Genomic DNA, 19,387 nt, shown 5'->3' with positions numbered 1-19,387 from the left:
CGAAATACCATTACGGTCTAATCAGGAAACAGTACCATTTGGAGAAAAATCAGATCGATCAATAGATTGTTGGCGCAACCACTGACACAATGTAAATTCAGTCACAAGCACTGCGTAGAATCGTTATGGGTGACACGGGTGTAACTGTTTTTCGTGGAGTTCTCGCCACTCGCTACTATGTGCAGCGCTCATTTCACATGCAATACGACGAGTACTTGTAGTGGGGTCCGCTACAACTCTTATCAGCATCTCCTCTTCAGAGTCTGGTGTGCGACTGGTCCTTATGTTGTCTGGTCCCTCGTTTCTTCTTTGCAGTGAACCAGTCTCTCGCATTCGTCGCTCGAGAGAAATAAGCACTCCAGACGGATGATACCTCTGAGGAAATCGTTCACTGTACAGCCTTTCAGCAGCGAGAGCATGGAAACGTATTTCTCCAAGGTGCATGTCACTGAGTTCTGCGAAACTGTTTGCCGGTACTGCTCCATCATGTTATACTACACATCTCTGAATAGCACTGAAAGAGTAGATCGTTGATTTATAGCATGTTCTGCTGTGGGACAATGTAAATGCGGTACAACGACGCCACCTTGTGGACCAGGAAAACAAACACAACCTGCATCATGACTTACAAGTAATCAGGCTCCTCCGTTTTGTTTCAATAAAGAATACACATTTAAATAAACAGCACAGTACGTGTAAATTGGTACTCATATTAGTTCATATGAGTGTGAAATCTTATGGGACTTAACTGCTAAGGTTATCAGTCCCTAAGCTTACACACTACTTAACCTAAAGGCAGACACACACACACACACACACACACACTCACACACACACACACACACACACACACACAACCATGCCCGAGGGAGGACTCGAACCTTCGCCGGGGCCAGCTGACACATGTTATTTGTCACTAAGCTACAAAACAGTAATGCTAGCCGAAGTGGTATGCAAGTATACTTCCATATCTCCTTAAGATAGCTTCTCCGACCCCAGATTCCCTATCTCAAATTGTTCAGTAGAGCATTCTCTTTGTCCTGAAATTTTTTTGCACGTTCTTACGGAAACACCCTGTATATACGATGACGACGACGCCCCATTGATACATACACATGCTAAAGTCAGTAGTGAGTAACAGCTTGGAAATTGGGGTCAAGTGAAGCATGAACGCAAGGCCGGAGCAGTTACGGTGGCGTTTCGCGTAAAGCAGGAAATCCGGGTTCGAGACCCGGGCTGGCAAAAATTTTCACCTGTTAACCAGCGATACATTTCAGTGCCCAAATGCAGTTACTACCATTAAAAACCTTTCAACGATTAGTCTTATATCTCTTGATCCATTGTGGACATGGGACAGAAGGTGGTCAGATATTTACCAAAGAAAAGTCGACAAACAGCAGTATATTTTCAGAATTTACTTTTCTAAGATAACCAGTTTCGCCATTTCATTAATGCCATCTTCAGGCTTCTAAGCACTCCATGTGTACAGAATCAGATAGCCGTCAGTACCTGTATTCTCTTACTTCTAAAAAGAAAGCACAAACAGTCATGCCTTAAGTAACAAGTGAAGATGAACATTAAACCAATACATGCATAATGTCCCTGGATCAAACAAATTGTCTATTCTTTCGGATATGTCCGAAAGAAAAGACTTCACATGTACATATGTCTTTTAATTTCTACTTACATATCTAACCAATATTGCGATCGTCCCGAAATTTTCTGTAGATTATTCTTTACTTGAGAATGATTTGTGCTGTGCAAATTCGCTTCGGGTAGTTTTCTAACAATTGATTTTATATTTGAATTACTAAATATAATTTCGAGTAATTTTTTGTCGCCTTGTGTGTTACATGGGTTCATTTAGATTTCCTTCTACTCTTACGACTACTTAATTGACCACGTCCAGAGGAGCAATATTCAAGCTGGAAACTTAAAGTGGTAGCATTAGAAGATATTTCTTCGTCGCAGACAATATTTTTCTGAGACAAAAGTTCTTACACAAAACTCACAGTGTCTTAGAGTGTTAGGATAAACTTCACGGAGGTAATTGCAATGTATGCCGAAAATAGTTAACTGGAAACCTGTTGTACGCCAACAGTCTATCACACCCAAAAGAATTCGAACGAACTGAATTGCGTTTTGCCTGATATGCATGCAGCCCACATAACGTAACTGTCTTGCAGGTCCTCTGACTTCTTTACAATACAGTCGCGTGATAATAAAAAATTGATACCACAAGGGATCCTAGAGAACACTGTTCTGTAAGGTAATCAGACAAGATGTAAATCGACGTGACGATATTGTAAATACCGTACTAGAAATTGCTTCATTAGAGATAAGACAGTATTAATGCTTGCAAGTTTTATTAATGTACAGTAAGCGATATTTCAAAATCACTAATTTGTGTTAACTACCTCCGCTACATAAGTTATTCTAGCGACCTTTAGGAAAAATTAAATAATTTCATGAACAAGAGATTTAGAGATGATATCTGGATTCCTGAAGTTCTATGTCAGTTCGAAGTATTTTTGTTATTTATAAGGTTTTCCCGCACCCCTGAAACGTCGTTCCTTATAAGAGTGGTTTGTCACAAACTGAATGTTGAACTAAACAGTTAAAAGCAACTCAATTAACAGCGGCAAGCGCTCTATGGAAACCTCAAAATTAATATCGCATCACCAGCAAATTCTCTCTACTTACGATTGAGCATTTATTTTAGTACATGTCTGAACTTTAAACGACTTACCAACTTTTTTTGTTCTGTATCTCTATTGAAACCAAACATCTATAGCTATTGTCACTAAGCAAAGCTTCCGTGTCTGACCGAGACTCGATCACAGCAGCGTTCGTCACCGGTGACTGGCACAGAGAGTCCAGAAATGTCGAAGTTTTCAACAGTATCAGTCAGCAAACCTAAACTTGAACATTTTTGTGCTCTGCCTGGAATCCTGTCAAATGTCTTATTATGTTTACTATAATTTCTTGTGACAAAGTTTGCAGTTGTGTAAAACGAAATGCCTTGATGTAAAGTTTTGTAACGGGGACCCAAACTAAGCACGAAATCAGATTTAAAGTAAGTAAAATCAAATGTTAGGTATTGAATTTTTTGACCAAAAGCGAGGTGTCTGAATTTTAAATAAGGATACAATTTCTTTGCCAGACCGGGAATCGAAACTAGCACCTACCACCGTTGTTTTCTGTACAAAAATTGTTTGTTCACAACTAGTAAGATGTGTGCGTGTTTGACTAGAAATAACGGCACCTATCGTTTTTATTGAAAACACACGAAGAGACATTAAAAATAAAAATTATTTATCAGTAGTAGTTCGATGAAAATGGTAGGACTTGAAATGAAACCATGGATAACTTTGCCCTGGATCGGAATTCAAACCCACATATGTGACTTTCGTGGAGATGTAGAAGAGTTTGCCATCTTGGAGAAAAACAACGAAATGATCGAACCATATCATTTTTTGCGGGTTAGGTACCACGAAAGAGGAGAGTCGAATTCCAATCCCAGTACTGCACCAAGTTTTTCAGTTTCTCAAGTTCAAATAATACAGGAGTCCTGTGACCTTAAATGACAATTGGACCATTAAATACGAGTAAAATAAAGTTTATAATCTAAGGAAGCCCATTGGAGACCGAGTTTCTGTTTGCCGCGACTTCCACCTCTGCTATGGTGTAACTACACCGGCTCTGCCCCATTTGATGGCGAATGGATATGATGTTTATAATGTGGATTCTGAACTACAGTACAACTTGGCATTCTTTGCTTGGCATTACTAGAGGTACAGGAGATATTTCGTATGTGTTTAAACATAGGCTGGAAGTGGGAGTCGTGCCCATATCGCACACATAAGGCGATAGGATCCATTCGCCTGACTACTGAAGCCCACATTTGCTACACTCATGACTGTTTCGTAACGTGTTATTTGACGTAGCCGTAAGCAACATGTACCCTGACGCGTAAGCAGGTCCATGTATCCAACAAGGTCATGTCAGGTACTATGGTGGAAGATATGGGCATGCATTCTAATTCGGTATCTGATCGCGTGGAGATAGTACGCAATCGATATCACGTCCAAGAAAGACATGATTGTACCTGCCCGGGATAAGGAACATCATCTCAGTCCGATAGAATTCGGAGGACGCGCGTTGTTGCTGGACCCAAATTGGATGTGTATATTGACGATCCGGACTGCGAAGAGCGTAAGAGCTGCTTCTCTCGCCGAAGGTAAAAACTCGACGTCCTCAACATCGGTACCCGCTTTGGTCAGCATTGCAGCGCCCAGTTCTTGTGCGGTACCTGGGTGGATATGAGCGAGCAGTTAGATCTGCCTCCCTTACCTCCTGTTATAAGGCGGTATCGACACCCACTGCGCGTAACATGTAACTTAGAAGCTGTAATTTATGTCCTTATGTCCATTGCTGATGTTACTGACGATGATCTTCGTTATTCGATATGCCTGTTGGGGGTTCATTCTGCAGAATTCCGCTGCTCAACTCGCCGTTCTCTCTCCGAGACGACGGCTGTTTCACTTGCTCCATCTTGTATCCTGATGTCCATGGTACCTTTGTTTTTGTTTGCATCCTGTGTTGTCATTGGTATATCCGTCTTTCCTGTATCCCAGTTGTCAAACTCAACTTCATCCTTCGAATTCACAGGATCGTGTCGAGGGGGAACTCGGTTCAAGGTCAGAATTCGTCTATATGGACCGCTTTGTGGTTCGGGCTGTCGCACAGTGTTCACGTCCATGGGTGTCGAACCACTGCCTCCACAGCTATACTGACCTCAGGTCGTCTCTTGCTGTTCTGGTTCCTGTTCCTTTTCATGACCCGGCGGCGGAATACTGCACTGTGCTTCTACTATTTATGTTGTTGTTGCAGTGTCGTGTGTCCGTCCTTCGTATCATACGTTGGAGACTGTCCCAAACTTGCAGTTTCTAAATGCCCTCCTTTCTCGAGAGTCACGTCATGACTACATCCCTCCCGTCCGTCTGTATGGGATCAACAAGCTCCGAGACAGCGCAACTTGAAGCGTCTTGCAACGTTCTCACTCGCTGGTCCACTGCTTGTCCATGCTGCAGAGTTGCTATCGTGGCTCAGCGCTCGGTGCTCGTGCAGTGGGGAGCGGTGCCGTAGTTCCTCGCGCTGACTCGGCGTATGTGAGGGGCCGTGCTTTAGATCGTTGCGGTTCAATGCTTTCTCCCACCGGCAATTGCGCAATTCGTCGTTGTGGGCATGAGACCTTCTCTGCCACAACCGGAGCATATGTGAGGTTGCCCTTCATACATAAAGACTACACGACAGCCAAAAAACATATACGTAAGAGCCGACACGACTCATGAAATCGAATCTTAAATGACGAACACCAATGACAACAGGATATGTCTCAAAACTCATCCATTTTTCTTCCGAAAAGGCGAGGGCCTTTCCGTATTACTGCAGTGCTGACGTTACTTGTTGTGCAGTCACCTCATAAGGCAGTTAAAAAAGACACACCGTTCTTATTCCAATGAGCGCTGGATCTACAAAGACATTTTATAGACCGTTATTGAAGTGAAGAAACTTATAAAAGCCGCCTGACGACTGAATGAGTTGGCCACAGCAATTGTCATTGATAAGCTTGACACACACCACTTGTTACTATTGAAAGATAAATGCCAATCAGTTCGTGAGGATCGAGTTTGAGCATTTCTCTCAAAAATACGTTGAACTTCAAGCGCTTGTCGGGAAAATAGGTTTTCGAATGCGAACTTCACAATCGATTTTCGTAGAGAGTTAGCCATGTGAAAGACATCTGTGTGCGCTGAACGCTCCGTTGCTAAATCACTACACTCCCCCTTCACCTACGCTCTTTGTCACAGATAGGACGTAAACAACCTTTTCTCGTAGCATGGCCTCTCAAACCCGACTTGTTAAGCCACATGAGAGTACTGCGGTATATCTATTTTCATTACGTCCGTATTTCCTAACGTAGATTACAAGGAAAGTGGCATTAGGCAGCAATCATAGCATAGGTGCCAAACGTCATATCTGAGTTGAAACAATGAATTTTACGTACATAGTGTCACATCTTAAATGGAAGTCATTTGGAATATTTCACCGAGATGACAATAAAGTACAATGTTAGACATAAAAGCTGGCCGCCAGCTGGCCGCCATCTGGTCACTTCAGAAATGAAATCTGAGTAATTCACTTAAGGCAGCCGCGTCTCAGAATCGTAAGTCCTGGCGCATCCATAATCTGGCGACACTGTAAGATGCAAAATTGCTTGAAGGAAGTCCTGTTAGTCTTCTAGAGATGTTCCAGAGACGTATTTGCGCATGGTGTAGCGGTAAGCTTCGTGTTCGTCCACTCCGTCCCACGGTTCCCATGGAAACTCAAGCATAATTCGTGTCATTTTGTAATGCACCTGCAATAGCAAAAAGTTCCAGAAACAAATCCACCAAACAGCTCATGGCTGCGTCAATATCAGGTTTATGCTCTAGTGTTTCCTCAACCGACAGGAGCTACCGCCCACAGACAATACACCGCCTACTGCAACATCAGACGGCTCCGACTAGGTGAAAGTGGCGTGGCGCTATGAGGGTATTTATCGATGGTTATGTTCTTGTTTGAAATTCTCGTACTTATCCCACACTCACAACTTCGATTTTGCGTGTCTGAAACTTATGAACCTGGTTCAAGTGTGATAAGATATGGTCGAAAGTGGAAAAAGGTCAAACCTTTTTGCTTTGTGTTTAGTAGAGGTGTAAAGGCAAAGAAACATATCTGAATCTTTTTATTGTGTGTGGAGATAGTACGTTTGGGCAAAACACGTCCGAAAAAGACTTTTTTTTGCGTCAAGAAACATCGTTATGACGTGAAGGATTTTGCACATTGAGGAATCTTCTATAACAGACATACGGTGTGGAGTGCGACAATTTAACGTCGTGCGTCCCTTACGTTGAGCAGAAAAGGTTGAGAAGCCGGGAGCAGTGGTGCTGAATGCTCTAATTTAAAACAACGAACATCAAAGGGGTGGCTACTAACACCTGTTTGCTTGATCGTCATCAGTTGGTTTATTGAGAATTCCAATGCAATATTGCTACTGGTGACTAGCTATGATGTCTTTACATTAACTTCTTAAGAATTTTTTATTGAGCCCTAACAAGAGACATATAATCCAGCAAAGGGCAGTGTGAGCATAATATTTTGCCTATGGTGGCTCAGAAAAGTTTTTGTGCCTTACGAAAACCTCACTGTTGAAGAGTATATCGCAGTTGGCAATTTTTTTCCTTTTTTTTTTAGCAACAATGGACATGTATGAGTCGCAGTGTAAGAAAAAGTCCTACAAAACTTCATTTCGTGTTGATACTACAAAATAACGCTCACTGCCGATTTCACTAGCAAAGGTATTCAGGAGTTTCAAATGTCATCCATCATGCACTTATTCTTCTCATCTTATGCCCTCAAATGTTTGCGTTTCAACATGCTTGTCAAAAAACGGTCAAGAAAATTTCTCTCTGGACGAAACTGCACTTCACACCAGGTTCAACGACATCTTTAACTCTGGTCCAGTATGTAGGCGTGTAATCATTAAACTACCTGAACAGACTGTTTTACATAATGTCTGTTGATGATTAATTTCTCTCTGATGTTTACTGTTGTGTTCACTAAAAGAAATGTTATGGTCTAACACACCACCAATCACGCACACCCTTTTCCCCCCATCCACCACACCACAATGGATGTCTCATTAATTATGACACCAAACGCAGATGTATACCTAAATTAACCAGCTCCTTATCGGCTTTTTTGAATAGGTTCAAAAATGGTTCAAATGGCTATGGGACGTACATCTGAGATCATCAGTCCCCTAGAACTTAGAACTATTTAAACCTACCCAACCTAAGGACGTCACACACATCCATGCTCAAGGCAGGATTCGAACCTCCGACCGTAGCGGTCGCGCGATTCCAGACTGAAGCGCCTAGAACAGCTCGGCCACGATGGCCGGCTTTGAATAGGTATTCTGCCGTTGCTCTGAAGAGAAATAGTTAAGGTAAGTACAAAGATTCTATATGGCGATCAGTCAATGTTTCCACTCTTCCAGGTCCTTTATTCGAAGAACTGTGAAAATAAGCGACAGAGAAGCACCTATGAATTAATAAATAGTAATCTGTCAAATGTGGCATACCCCATCACTCACCTGACGATTGTGAAAAACTGCTTTTTGACCTACACGGCACTGCAGTACAAATTTAAGGCTTTCCTAGGAATCTGTCACTTAAATTCGTTGCGGTCTTTATCAATTAACACAGAGGAGGACGGAAAAGGATGACTTTGAATAATCTGTTCCAGCAGAATTTGAGCCTATGCCTTCATCTTTAGTGGCACTCTGCAGCTGAGGAATCAACAAAATGAAGAATATTCTGTTGTTTGTGTAATACAGACTAAGGCAGAGAGAAACATTTTCATTGTTTATTTTATGCTTTATTTAACATATACCATTGCATTTGAAGCACTCTGCAGCTGAGGAATCAACAAAATGAAGAATATTCTGTTGTTTGTGTAATACAGACTAAGGCAGAGAGAAACATTTTCATTGTTTATTTTATGCTTTATTTAACATATACCATTGCATTTGAAGCACTCTGCAGCTGAGGAATCAACAAAATGAAGAATATTCTGTTGTTTGTGTAATACAGACTAAGGCAGAGAGAAACATTTTCATTGTTTATTTTATGCTTTATTTAACATATACCATTGCATTTGAAGCACTTTTTGCTTATCAGACGGTGCTTATGCGTACAAAAAGCTGTTACATGAAGATAAATTAGCTTAATCTAACTTAGCATGGAAATGTTCTGTTCACTCTTAGCTGCTGGAACTTTAGTTGGAGTGTCTGGAGGGGGAGGGGTGTGTCAGTGAGTGGTGAGAAATCAACATCTAGTGGTGCCTCCTGCTAGCGTGGAGCAGTATCCCGTTGTGACTGACACCCTATCCTAAGTGGGAGGCAGAGAGTTTTGCAGCAGTTATTGTGGTGCTTTATCGTGTGATACGCTCTTGATATTTCAGTTGTACACTTACAATTTACCCTTCCCAAACGTCATTCGTTTTTTTGCTACTCTTGAGGAGAATTGTTGCATCATTACATTGTTGCACGGCTGAATCTGACGCTGACACTAACTTTTAGTTTCAATGGAGAAGCTAAATTCAACTTTTCATGGGTTAAGGTTAATAAATGCATTTGCAATGAAATATTTCATGAAACACTTCATCCCCTATTTCAACTCCTTAGGAGCTGAATTTTCAAAATTACTTAAATACGTACTTTTTATTTGGAACTGAGACCTTCAAATTCCAATTTTCACAGGTTTAGCTTTAAAAGAAACTCTCTGTTAATTATTTATTATCCAAAAACAAACTGTCACCCACTGTTTCTCCCCCATAGGGGTTAAATTGTTGAAACACATATTTTTACTTATGACTGACAATCCCAATACCCATTTTGGTGGTTATAGCTTCAGAACTATCTTAATAGCGGCTCGTTTTCAAAGCCTTTCCTCTCCTGATTCATCCCAAAAGGGACGGAATTTCGAAAAATTCTTTCTTAAACGACGCCTACAGTATGAGGTCAATGTCCTCTACAAATTTTAAGTGTCTGTCCTGAGAGTTTTGGGATGGGCGACGACGAGTTAGTGAGTGAGCCAGTCAGGTGAGAGATGTATAGATATTTGTGACTACAGAATATAACTTTAAGTACTAATATAGGTACTACAACCTGTAACTTCCGTAGTGTTGTTGTTTATTTACAAATACCTAATACGTTTTGACCTAGTAACTAATCATCGTAATATGACGGAACTTGTCTCTCTCTAACTACTCGTGTTAATAGCCCTCATATTGTGTGAAAAAAAGGGTTTAAACATCAGCATCTGTGAAACGTCACGAAAAAGAAACAGCTATGAATTACAAATGCACTTAGTAGTCATGTGCTGTTATTAAAGTGTTCATAATTATAGCTGTGTCAATTATAGGTTGGCCAAGTGGCTAAGCGTTTAATTGCCACTTCCACTTGCACATTTATACCAGTCAACAACTCCTACGTGCACACTTTCATCATCTTAATTTTAATGGTTACCCACTCGAAAATGCATTATAAACAGACAACAACAAAATGAAAATGGTGCGGTGCTATTCGGGGTTTAAAGACATAACCACTTATCTACGAAGTTGACCATTTTGACATAGTTGGCTCAATACTATCTTAGGAAACCAATCTGTTAAATGCATATGCAGAATACCGATCGTTAACAGTTTTGGAGATAGTCTGTAGCGTATCACCAACTTCACTTTCATACTGAATGGCACAGTCGGCTATTGCCTTTTACATAATTTTGGCTCCTTCTGCAGTACTGTGACTTTAAAAGACATACCATCGTAAGTCCAGATAAGTTCCTTTCTCAATGAAGAAAGGTTGCGTATTTTTAGATGTGTGTCAAAAATGAGGAGCAATCTGTAACCTCATACACACATAGTCGACGTAACAGTTGAAATGCTGTTAACAATGGTCCTTAACCATTACTGTGATGCCTGGAATACATGAATTTGCAGTTTTGCACAGCAAATATTTCCCAGAAGATTATTTGTTTCCCAAAGCAATATTTATTTCTTAAATTTTGCACTGCTAGATTACATTCAAGTGTTGAAAAAAACTTCTTTTGTCTTTGTTTCAAAACACACATTTTGTAGGTAAGTCTTTATGAGTCTAGATCACCGCCATCTATTCTAACTAAATGAAGTGTGAAGAAAGAAAGAGGACACAAACAGAGGAAAGCACAGACAAGGAATCAGGGAACAGCAGAATAGGTTACCTCTAGAAGAGCGATGTCGTTCGTAAGAGCCATGTCATCGAAACTCTCGTGAACAAACCGGCTTCCAACGTCAACTCGTACACCCGTATCATCACTTGCATTGTTGGAACCAGCGTGAATGGTCATGGCTGGAATGTTGCTCCTAAAACGTAACATTTTCTTCTTAGTGGAAAATGTTTTCTATATGTCAAGTACACGATAATCTGGTACTTATAAAAAAGTGGAATTAACCAATTTTACTATTGTGACATTATATACCGACGTAAGTTACTGTTAAACTGACGCTAGAAGAAAATTTACCTAACTTTCAGATACTGCCTAGTCTATGTCACAAAGTGAAAAAAGATGCAACTTGAAATGAATAACGGTAAATAACTTTTAGTGAGTGAATTCAGGTTCATAGGTTTCTTCAGTCAATTTTACGCAGCTGATATATGTTTAAAAAAACTCATGCAGATGGAGTGCATTGACTGGATTTTATTTATTTAAATTTTCTAAGTGCAGAGAATCATACTCAGCAAATAGGCTTGATTATGCAACCACTATATGAACGTTAATTGTTAATTCTGATTACCCACGTAGAGTACATGTTGATATTTCTTCACGGTGGTGCAATTTATACTGTGCATACTGGCACAATTAAACAAAGCCAGGGAATTTAAAACTCTAACGTATGTCGAGGAACAACTACATATTGTTTAACAGACAATACCGAAAAACAATCCAATGATAACTTTAACTTGCTCACACTTCAAACGCAATTATTATTGCATCTATATAACCCCTGACGAAAAGTAAAATACTTTAAAAATAAGTGTTCAAATAATCCACGAAGAACAGTAGTCTAATAAAACGAATCATTCTTCAGGAAAAAAGAAACTCTAAGCAAGAAGTTTATGAATTGTCTTTACGCAATACAAAACCGGAGAACTAGCAAACAGAATGAAAGGAAAAGAATAGGAAGATTTCAAGGAAACCAACAGTAAGAAAATAGGAATATGTTTAGAAGAAGAGGAAAGACAGTGGAAATTTGAAAGAATACTGGAGAAAAAGGAAAAGATCTTTGAGAAAGAGGAAAGAGACATAGCGAAAATTAGAAGAATAATGTAGAAAAAGTAGTCAAAGGTCTTAGAATTCTATAATGAATAACAAGCACAAAATACTTATTATTTAGGGCAATGTGTTTTGGTTTGTTACTTTTGGTGTGCTTTGATTACAGATAATTTTATTGTATTTGACTTCTTTTACCAATTGTAACGAGTTCTGACTTGAAGTAATTGGAACTGACTTCACAAATTAAATAAATAATTTATGCTAAATGTTTTTCAATAGTCAGTTCTTTTACCAAATGGCTCTCTTAGAGTATTCAATGATAAACTTCCTCTGAATTTACTCACTTGTAGATCCCAGTTTGAAGGAGAAGTTTAGAAATGAGTGTGATTCAAGTTTAGTAATTAATAAAGAGAGGTAGTTATTAGTTGCACAGACTGCATACTACACCAACGTCTAGGTATTGCTGATATACGTTTTTTAATTTCATTAAATAAAATTATTAAGCCTATTACTTGTGAATTCAGGAGTTTTGTAAATGAAAGCGAAACTGGTTGAATTAGGTTGGTTCGTTTCTGAAGGTGACACTTCTGTCTTAGTAACTCTTGCACAATCTACATAAGTAAGCAAGAGATATAATACGCGGGATACACGCTTTCCTCAAGCGCAAAGCACATGCCTGTACTAATGCAACTGTTGCTTGGAACTGGCAACAATGCAATCTCCGTCAGCGCCTCGACATTTGCGAACAGTCATCGTTGATTGTTCATGAATCGGACTATAGCTAGTATAAGAAGCAAAAGAAAAAGTGGTACTCTTTTATATAGCAATGACAGCAATGACAGATGTACATAGTCTGTCAAACATCTGAGGTTTTGGATTCTTCCTGTTTCTCGGCTTTGAAAGTTCACCCCTCATGGTAATGTACTTGTGCGTCAGTGAAAAAGACCAATAAAAAGGTGTTAGCATGTGAACGTAATGTGCTGTTCCAGTCTCTTCTGTACCTAAGGTCCATCACCGTTCCCTTTGGATCCCTACGTAAATCCGTGCTCTCCGATACACACGATCGAACAGCGGAGGAGTGGTACTCAAGCGTGAACTTTAGGTTACAATATCTCCGGATGTAATTAACATTTTACATTGCAACAAACGGCACTGATTACCTATTTGTTTATATGTTCAGATGTGCTGACAAAACTATCGGGGTTCCGCTTAAAAAACGTAGGTTTGTGTTAAAAATCATACTTCCGTGAATTTTTTTATGGTTTGTATTAACCAATTAAACTAGCCCCTCTCCTCACGTTCGGTCTGTGGAATCGATTCGTCAGTATTTTAAGTGGTTTACGAAATATATCCAGCGGTAACGTTAGGTGACTCACCCTGTATATACAGGGTGTTACAAAAAGGTACGGCCAATCTTTCAGGAAACATTCCTCACACACAAAGAAAGAAAATATGTTATGTGGACATGTGTCCGGAAACGCTTACTTTCCATGTTAGAGCTCATTTTATTACTTCTCTTCAAATCACATTAAACATGGAATGGCAACACACAGCAACAGAACGTACCAGCGTGACTTCAAACACTTTGTTACAGGAAATGTTCAAAATGTCCTCCGTCAGCGAGGATACATGCATCCACCTTCCGTCGCATGGAATCCCTGATGCGCTGATGCAGCCCTGGAGAATGGCGTATTGTATCACAGCCTTCAACAATGCGAGCACGAAGAGTCTCTACATTTGATACCGGGGTTGCGTAGACAAGAGCTTCCAAATGCCCCCATAAATGAAAGTCAAGAGGGTTGAGGTCAGGAGAACGTGGAGGCCATGGAATTGGTCCGTCTCTACCAATCCATCGGTCACCGAATCTGTTGTTGAGAAGCGTACGAGCACTTCGACTGAAATGTGCAGGAGCTCCATTGTGCATGAACCACATGTTGTGTCGTAATTGTAAAGACACATGTTCTAGCAGCACAGGTAGAGTATCCCGTTTGAAATCATGATAACGTGCTCCATTGAGCGTAGGTGGACGAAACTAAAATGAGCTCTTTTTGTAACACCCTATATATATATATATATATATATATATATATATATATATATATATATATATATATATATATATAAAGTTTAATACTTCAATTAAAACTCAGTATAATACTCCAGCTTCTCGAAATTTGTTGCGGAAGAAACTAATCTGTCTTCACATGTGCTAGGAAATCAAGAATAATTTCGAAGCAAATAAATAAAACACATACACGTTAAACATAGAATCAATGTTTGCGCAGAAAACTGTAGCTTTAGGTTAATCAGCTCCCTTTCCACTGGAAAAGTCCTGTGAGTTCGTTAGTAATGCATTTCAAAGTTTTACAAGTTTAGCTTGACAATATTTCCTGATGTAGTGCTGTAAAGTTTTGGTCTAAATACTGAATTAATATGTTTTAAAAAAGGAGTATCCTATTGTTCAGTAACGTGTGTGTAAATACCTGGAAACGGATAAGTAAGATCTGCAGTTAGTTTCTCTTTAGTTCCCACACATATCATTTCAGGATGAAATAAATAAATAATCAGGGTGTTTACAGATTTCCAAAGGATCAAATTCATAGCTTTTCATTTCTTTTTCATTGCCCTTTTATTTATATTCATGACCTCTCATAAATATGAGTGATAATGACGAAAACACATCTTTTATGAGTCTGACAGCTGATTGAAATGAAAGCTAGATGTAATGATAATGAAGAAGAATGACATAATACACTAATCACACAGCTAAGAAGAAAAGAAACAGTAGGAGTTTTTGGTGTCTAAATTCACGGGAATGTTCATGGTGGTAGTGTGTTTTAGGTGTCACTGGATGGTGGACACCCATTATCGTTAGACCTGTATGATTAAAACGCTATAAAAGATGATTAACTGGAAAGCATATCATCATTACAATCGCTTGGAGCATCAATGAGAACCTTTTATGTGTATTCAGAGTGAAGCATTTGTCTATAGTCCAATTTCGAATTTATCAAGGTTTTTCCGATCGGTCTCAGAGTTCATAGCTTCTCAAGGCATCAATTAAATTCCCACAATCGGACAACTGCGTCACATTGTTACTCTTAAAGTGTAAAGCATACGCAGTCGGGCCCACTTATTCTTGAAAAAAATGGTTCAAATGGCTCTGAGCACTATGGGGCTTAACTGCTGAGGTCATCAGTCCCCTAGAACTTAGAACTAATTAAACCTAACTAACCTAAGGACATCACACACATCCATGCCCGAGGCAGGATTCGAACCTGCGACCGTAGCGGTTGCGCGTTTCCAGACTGTAGCACCTAGAACCGCTCGGTCACTCCGGCCCACTTACTCTTGAAAAGATAAGACGTAAGTTTTCCTTACCCGTCCACACAGTGAGCCGCGATCAGCACCCACTTCTCACTGATGATTGTGGCTGTGCACTGGAGAACGTCGTAATGAATGTAAGCAACCTGGAACAAATACAATATTTTTTCCTCCCTGACATTTGACTGTAGACTGCAGATAGCGTAACCTGTAAGAAATAAGAAATAGAACTAGAATCTTGTTTCTGACTTTGTCTGCGAGAAGCTCATTATGAAACCACACTGCAGATGCGATGTGTGAGCAGCTGTTAAATATGAACGTTTGTTAAATGGAAACCGTCTGCATTACTGAATCCACCGTACAGTAAGTATGTTGCGCAATACGTCTTGGTCTTCGTCGTAGAATATTATTGGTCGAAGCCAAAATCTGAATGCATTATCTTCTACGATTTAATGGTAATTGGCTCATAAATAATATTTTGGTGCATGTGTTCGACATTTATATTACGAACTCTTAGGAGCACGTCTAGATTTGTAACACAATTGTTTCTGTATTTACTTGACAACCATAGAGCTCGAAGATAAATATAGTGGACAGAATGTTTGTTACCTCAGAGTGAGAATCAGTGTAAAACTATTCACAGCGAACATAGAGTGGTAGATAAAATTCAAGCCACTGCATAGCGCTGTATAATACCAATAATCCTGGATTGTGAAAATTTCCCAAGATTAATGTGTGGCAAATGAACGATGTATGTTAATGTGAAATAAATTATTATTGAATTATGTAAAACATTTATAAAATTTGTGACTCAGTGCACAATAAAAACATACTAGAAATAGCCATTTATGTGGTTGTAGAATGCTGTTTATTGTTTCAGGAGCATCCGTTTCCGGCATTGTAACCCATCTAGCTGTGGTTACACAGTAACCCGTAGTAGTTACTTGTCATGTAATTCTAAAATCCGGATTTGCAGGCCAGAGCGGATCAGGTTGTGGAAAGGGGCCAAGGTCAATTACTGTTAGTTATACAAGAACATACACAACTTTATTGTATAAACCAATGCACACTTTTCTCTTTATAGCAAACCAAGATCAATTCACTGCTGAGGGCCCGAGTAACTTCTCCATAATAGGTTTGAATGATTGCTTTTAAAACACCAGTGTTTAAAATAACGGCTGAAGGCCTTACTTAAGCATAATTACAATATCTTCTCGGCTAAAGGCCGGAATAATAATTCAGATCAGCTAAGGAATTCTTTAAAAACCAATCATTTACAAATTCCGGCTAAAGGCCATATTAAGGAAAATTCAATTCTTCGGCTAAAGGTCCAACAAAAAATTTTCCTTACGTAATAAAAGAGAGGCTTTAAAGAAAACCTTTTACACAGTACAACAGAAAAATATCTTAAGCAAACTTGAAGTATGTTGTCGGCTTAAACCCAAACAATTACACAAGAATAATTAAAGACAACCTTAAGGTAAACATTTACATAACACGGCTGTGGGCCGTTTCAAGAATCCAAGATAATTAAAGGGATACCTTACAGACAAGGATTTACATATTAAAGTCACAGATTCTGAAACAAACGCAACTGAAGGCCTAAATACAGAGCAACAAGAATTTTAAATGAAAGACGGCTGAATGCCTCATCTTAAAGTTGTTATGAAGTTCGGCTGAAGGCCATGTACTAAACATAAAACAATATCAACACACGGCTGAAGGCCTGGCATAGTACCTGCGACCAAATAAAGTCACAACCACAAACACCAAATAGTGGTGCTCACAAATGTTCCAAGGGCCGGCTTCGGGAGAAAACTATAACCTCAGTTTAGGTGAGACAGACAGCCAAGCCTAACATTAAATAATCGGTTGGCAACAGGACCCATGGACGGCTGAAAAACCAACCAACAACTTCATCAATTCCCTCTGTCGCAAGCGACCAACTGACTACTCCAGTAAGCAGATAGAAATCATCTGCTCAGTGGAAATCACAGACGCTACACATAGTTCCACGTAAACACAATTACACAAGAACTCGAACAATCGTAAAAGCAATCACTGTGGAACAACAAGGACGAATCAGTTCGACACAAAGAGAGTTTCTTCAAGCGGTCGGTGACCAAATACACATCGTCCGATGAGACGACCGTCCAAACGACCAACACAGGTCGTTCCCACTCAAGTTACGTGTGTTGGCAACGGTCGCGCGAGTCTTGGTCGCCCAAAGCTGACAGCAGCTCCAACCCAACTGAACTCCATGTCCGTTCGGAAGTCAGAGACACGGTGACCAGAGCTCACTGGCTCGGACCCAACCATGCAGAGGTAACTCTTGCCCATTGGCCACGACATCTCTGCACAAGGAAGGAACCGACCCACGTCCGGCAAGATGACCAACTGACGAGTCCCAGACACGGTCAACAGACCAAACACACGTCACCCGATGAGACGACCGACCGAACGACCAACCAACAGTCGTCCTGCTCCAATCTCCTTCCGTCGGACAGATCACGTGTTTGTCAACGGCCGGCAAGGACTGGCCGTCCGCACCTCACTGGCGTTCCGTCCCCGACTGAACTCCCGACACACGACGAGCCGGAAATACTAGCGGTCGCTTCAAAGAAAGTACGACAGTGCTCTATCGATACGCGCTGCTGCTGCCACTCACGTGCAAGCAAACCAGAAACTTAGTGACGCCAGTAAATCGAATTAAGGAGGAAACGAGGCGACAGAACCATAAAAACAAGAAGACGAGCCATAAACGGCATGACCGCGAGCCGCGCACGGGTCAAATTCTTTACTTAAAAGTATACCCAGCTTCTAAAAATAAACATTTTGTAAACCGTATAAGATAAGGTATTAATGCACTGCCTCAGAAGAAAAAGTGGAACGCCCATAAGATACAGTCGGATGTCTGTGTAGCTATGTACAATACGCACCATCGGGTGTGTAAAAGAATAGAGGTGCAATTCCTTGTTAAAAATGGCTCTGAGCACTATGGGACTTAACTTCTGAGGTCATCAGTCCCCTACAACTTAGAACTACTTAAACCTAATTAACCCAAGGACATCACACACATCCATGCCCGAGGCAGGATTCGAACCTGCGACCGTAGCGGTCGCGCGGTTCCAGACTGAAGTGCCTAGAACCGCTCGCCACTCCGACCGACCAATTCCTTGTGACAGGTCGATCAGCCACCAGAGTGGATGAGTGTTGTTCGTGCTTAGTGTTGTTGCCACGCATGGCTGAGTATATAAAGGGCATGAACAGATGCTGACTGATCATTGTGAAGGACACGGAGATGCTACGTACTTATGTGACGCAGCATGGTCAGTACCTGACACGAGTTTGAAAGGGGCCTCACTGCGGGTCTCAATTTGTGATGTTCGTGGAATGGTGCTGTACCCATATATGTGGGGTGGTCGGATATGAAAGTGAGACAGATGGTGGACTTTATGGGGACGTGAGAGTAGGCATACTCGTCAATTTTCCGGTCGATCACTTCTCATCTCAACAAAGGGTAGTTCACCGCACTGCACAGCGTAAGCCCTTAACAACTGTGCCTGACATCCGAGAACAAGCAATGAGCTCCCTGAAACAAGCCGTGCCATCCTGAAACGATGGTCGGAGGCTACCGTCAGCTGGGCTGGGAATTAAAATCCCATTTGTAGGCTGTCATTAACACCGTACCATCGCGCCCGGCTTGCAGCGCAGTCTAACGCGCTGCTTCCCGAGCGGGAATGCGACCCGGTCCTCGGCACGAATGCTCCCGGTGGATTAGTGTCGAGGTCCGGTGTGCCGGCCAGTCTGTGCATGGTTTTTAAGGCGGTTCTCCCATCTGCCTCGGTGAATGCGGGATTAATCCCCATTACTCTGCCTCAGTCACACTATGTCTCCACCCGCAGACACTGTCTCCATGTACAGGTATATCATAATTACCACGCAAATATTTGGGGTTACACTCGTCTGGTATAAGACGTTCCCGAGAAGGGGGGTCGAACCGCACAATAACCATGGGTTCGGTGTTGGGCAGTGGTGGGGTGAGTGGACTGCTGTGGCCTATGGTGTGGTTGTGAACTACTGAAACACTGAGGGCTACGGCGGGGACGAAGCTTCTCCATCCTTTCTACGCCCCGGTTAAA

At 40.9% G+C, this 19,387-nt stretch overlaps 1 protein-coding gene across 1 annotated transcript in view; it reads right to left on the bottom strand.

Moving 5' to 3' along the window:
* Positions 1-19,387, bottom strand: part of LOC126267057 (chymotrypsin BI-like) — a 76,661-nt gene that overhangs the window by 50,328 nt on the left and 6,946 nt on the right. The window contains exons 2-3 of the mRNA XM_049971896.1: positions 15,303-15,391; positions 10,869-11,010 (exon numbers count right to left, since the gene is read on the bottom strand). Of these exons, the coding sequence (XP_049827853.1) occupies positions 10,869-10,994 (126 nt within the window). The 5' untranslated portion in view covers positions 10,995-11,010; positions 15,303-15,391. The remainder of the gene's footprint in view (positions 1-10,868; positions 11,011-15,302; positions 15,392-19,387) is intronic.

This window comes from Schistocerca gregaria, chromosome 4, assembly GCF_023897955.1.
Source record: "Schistocerca gregaria isolate iqSchGreg1 chromosome 4, iqSchGreg1.2, whole genome shotgun sequence".
NCBI classification, from domain to species: Eukaryota; Metazoa; Arthropoda; class Insecta; order Orthoptera; family Acrididae; genus Schistocerca; species Schistocerca gregaria.
Note: the sequence above shows the minus strand (reverse complement) of the source record. Positions and strands in the feature narration are given on the sequence as shown.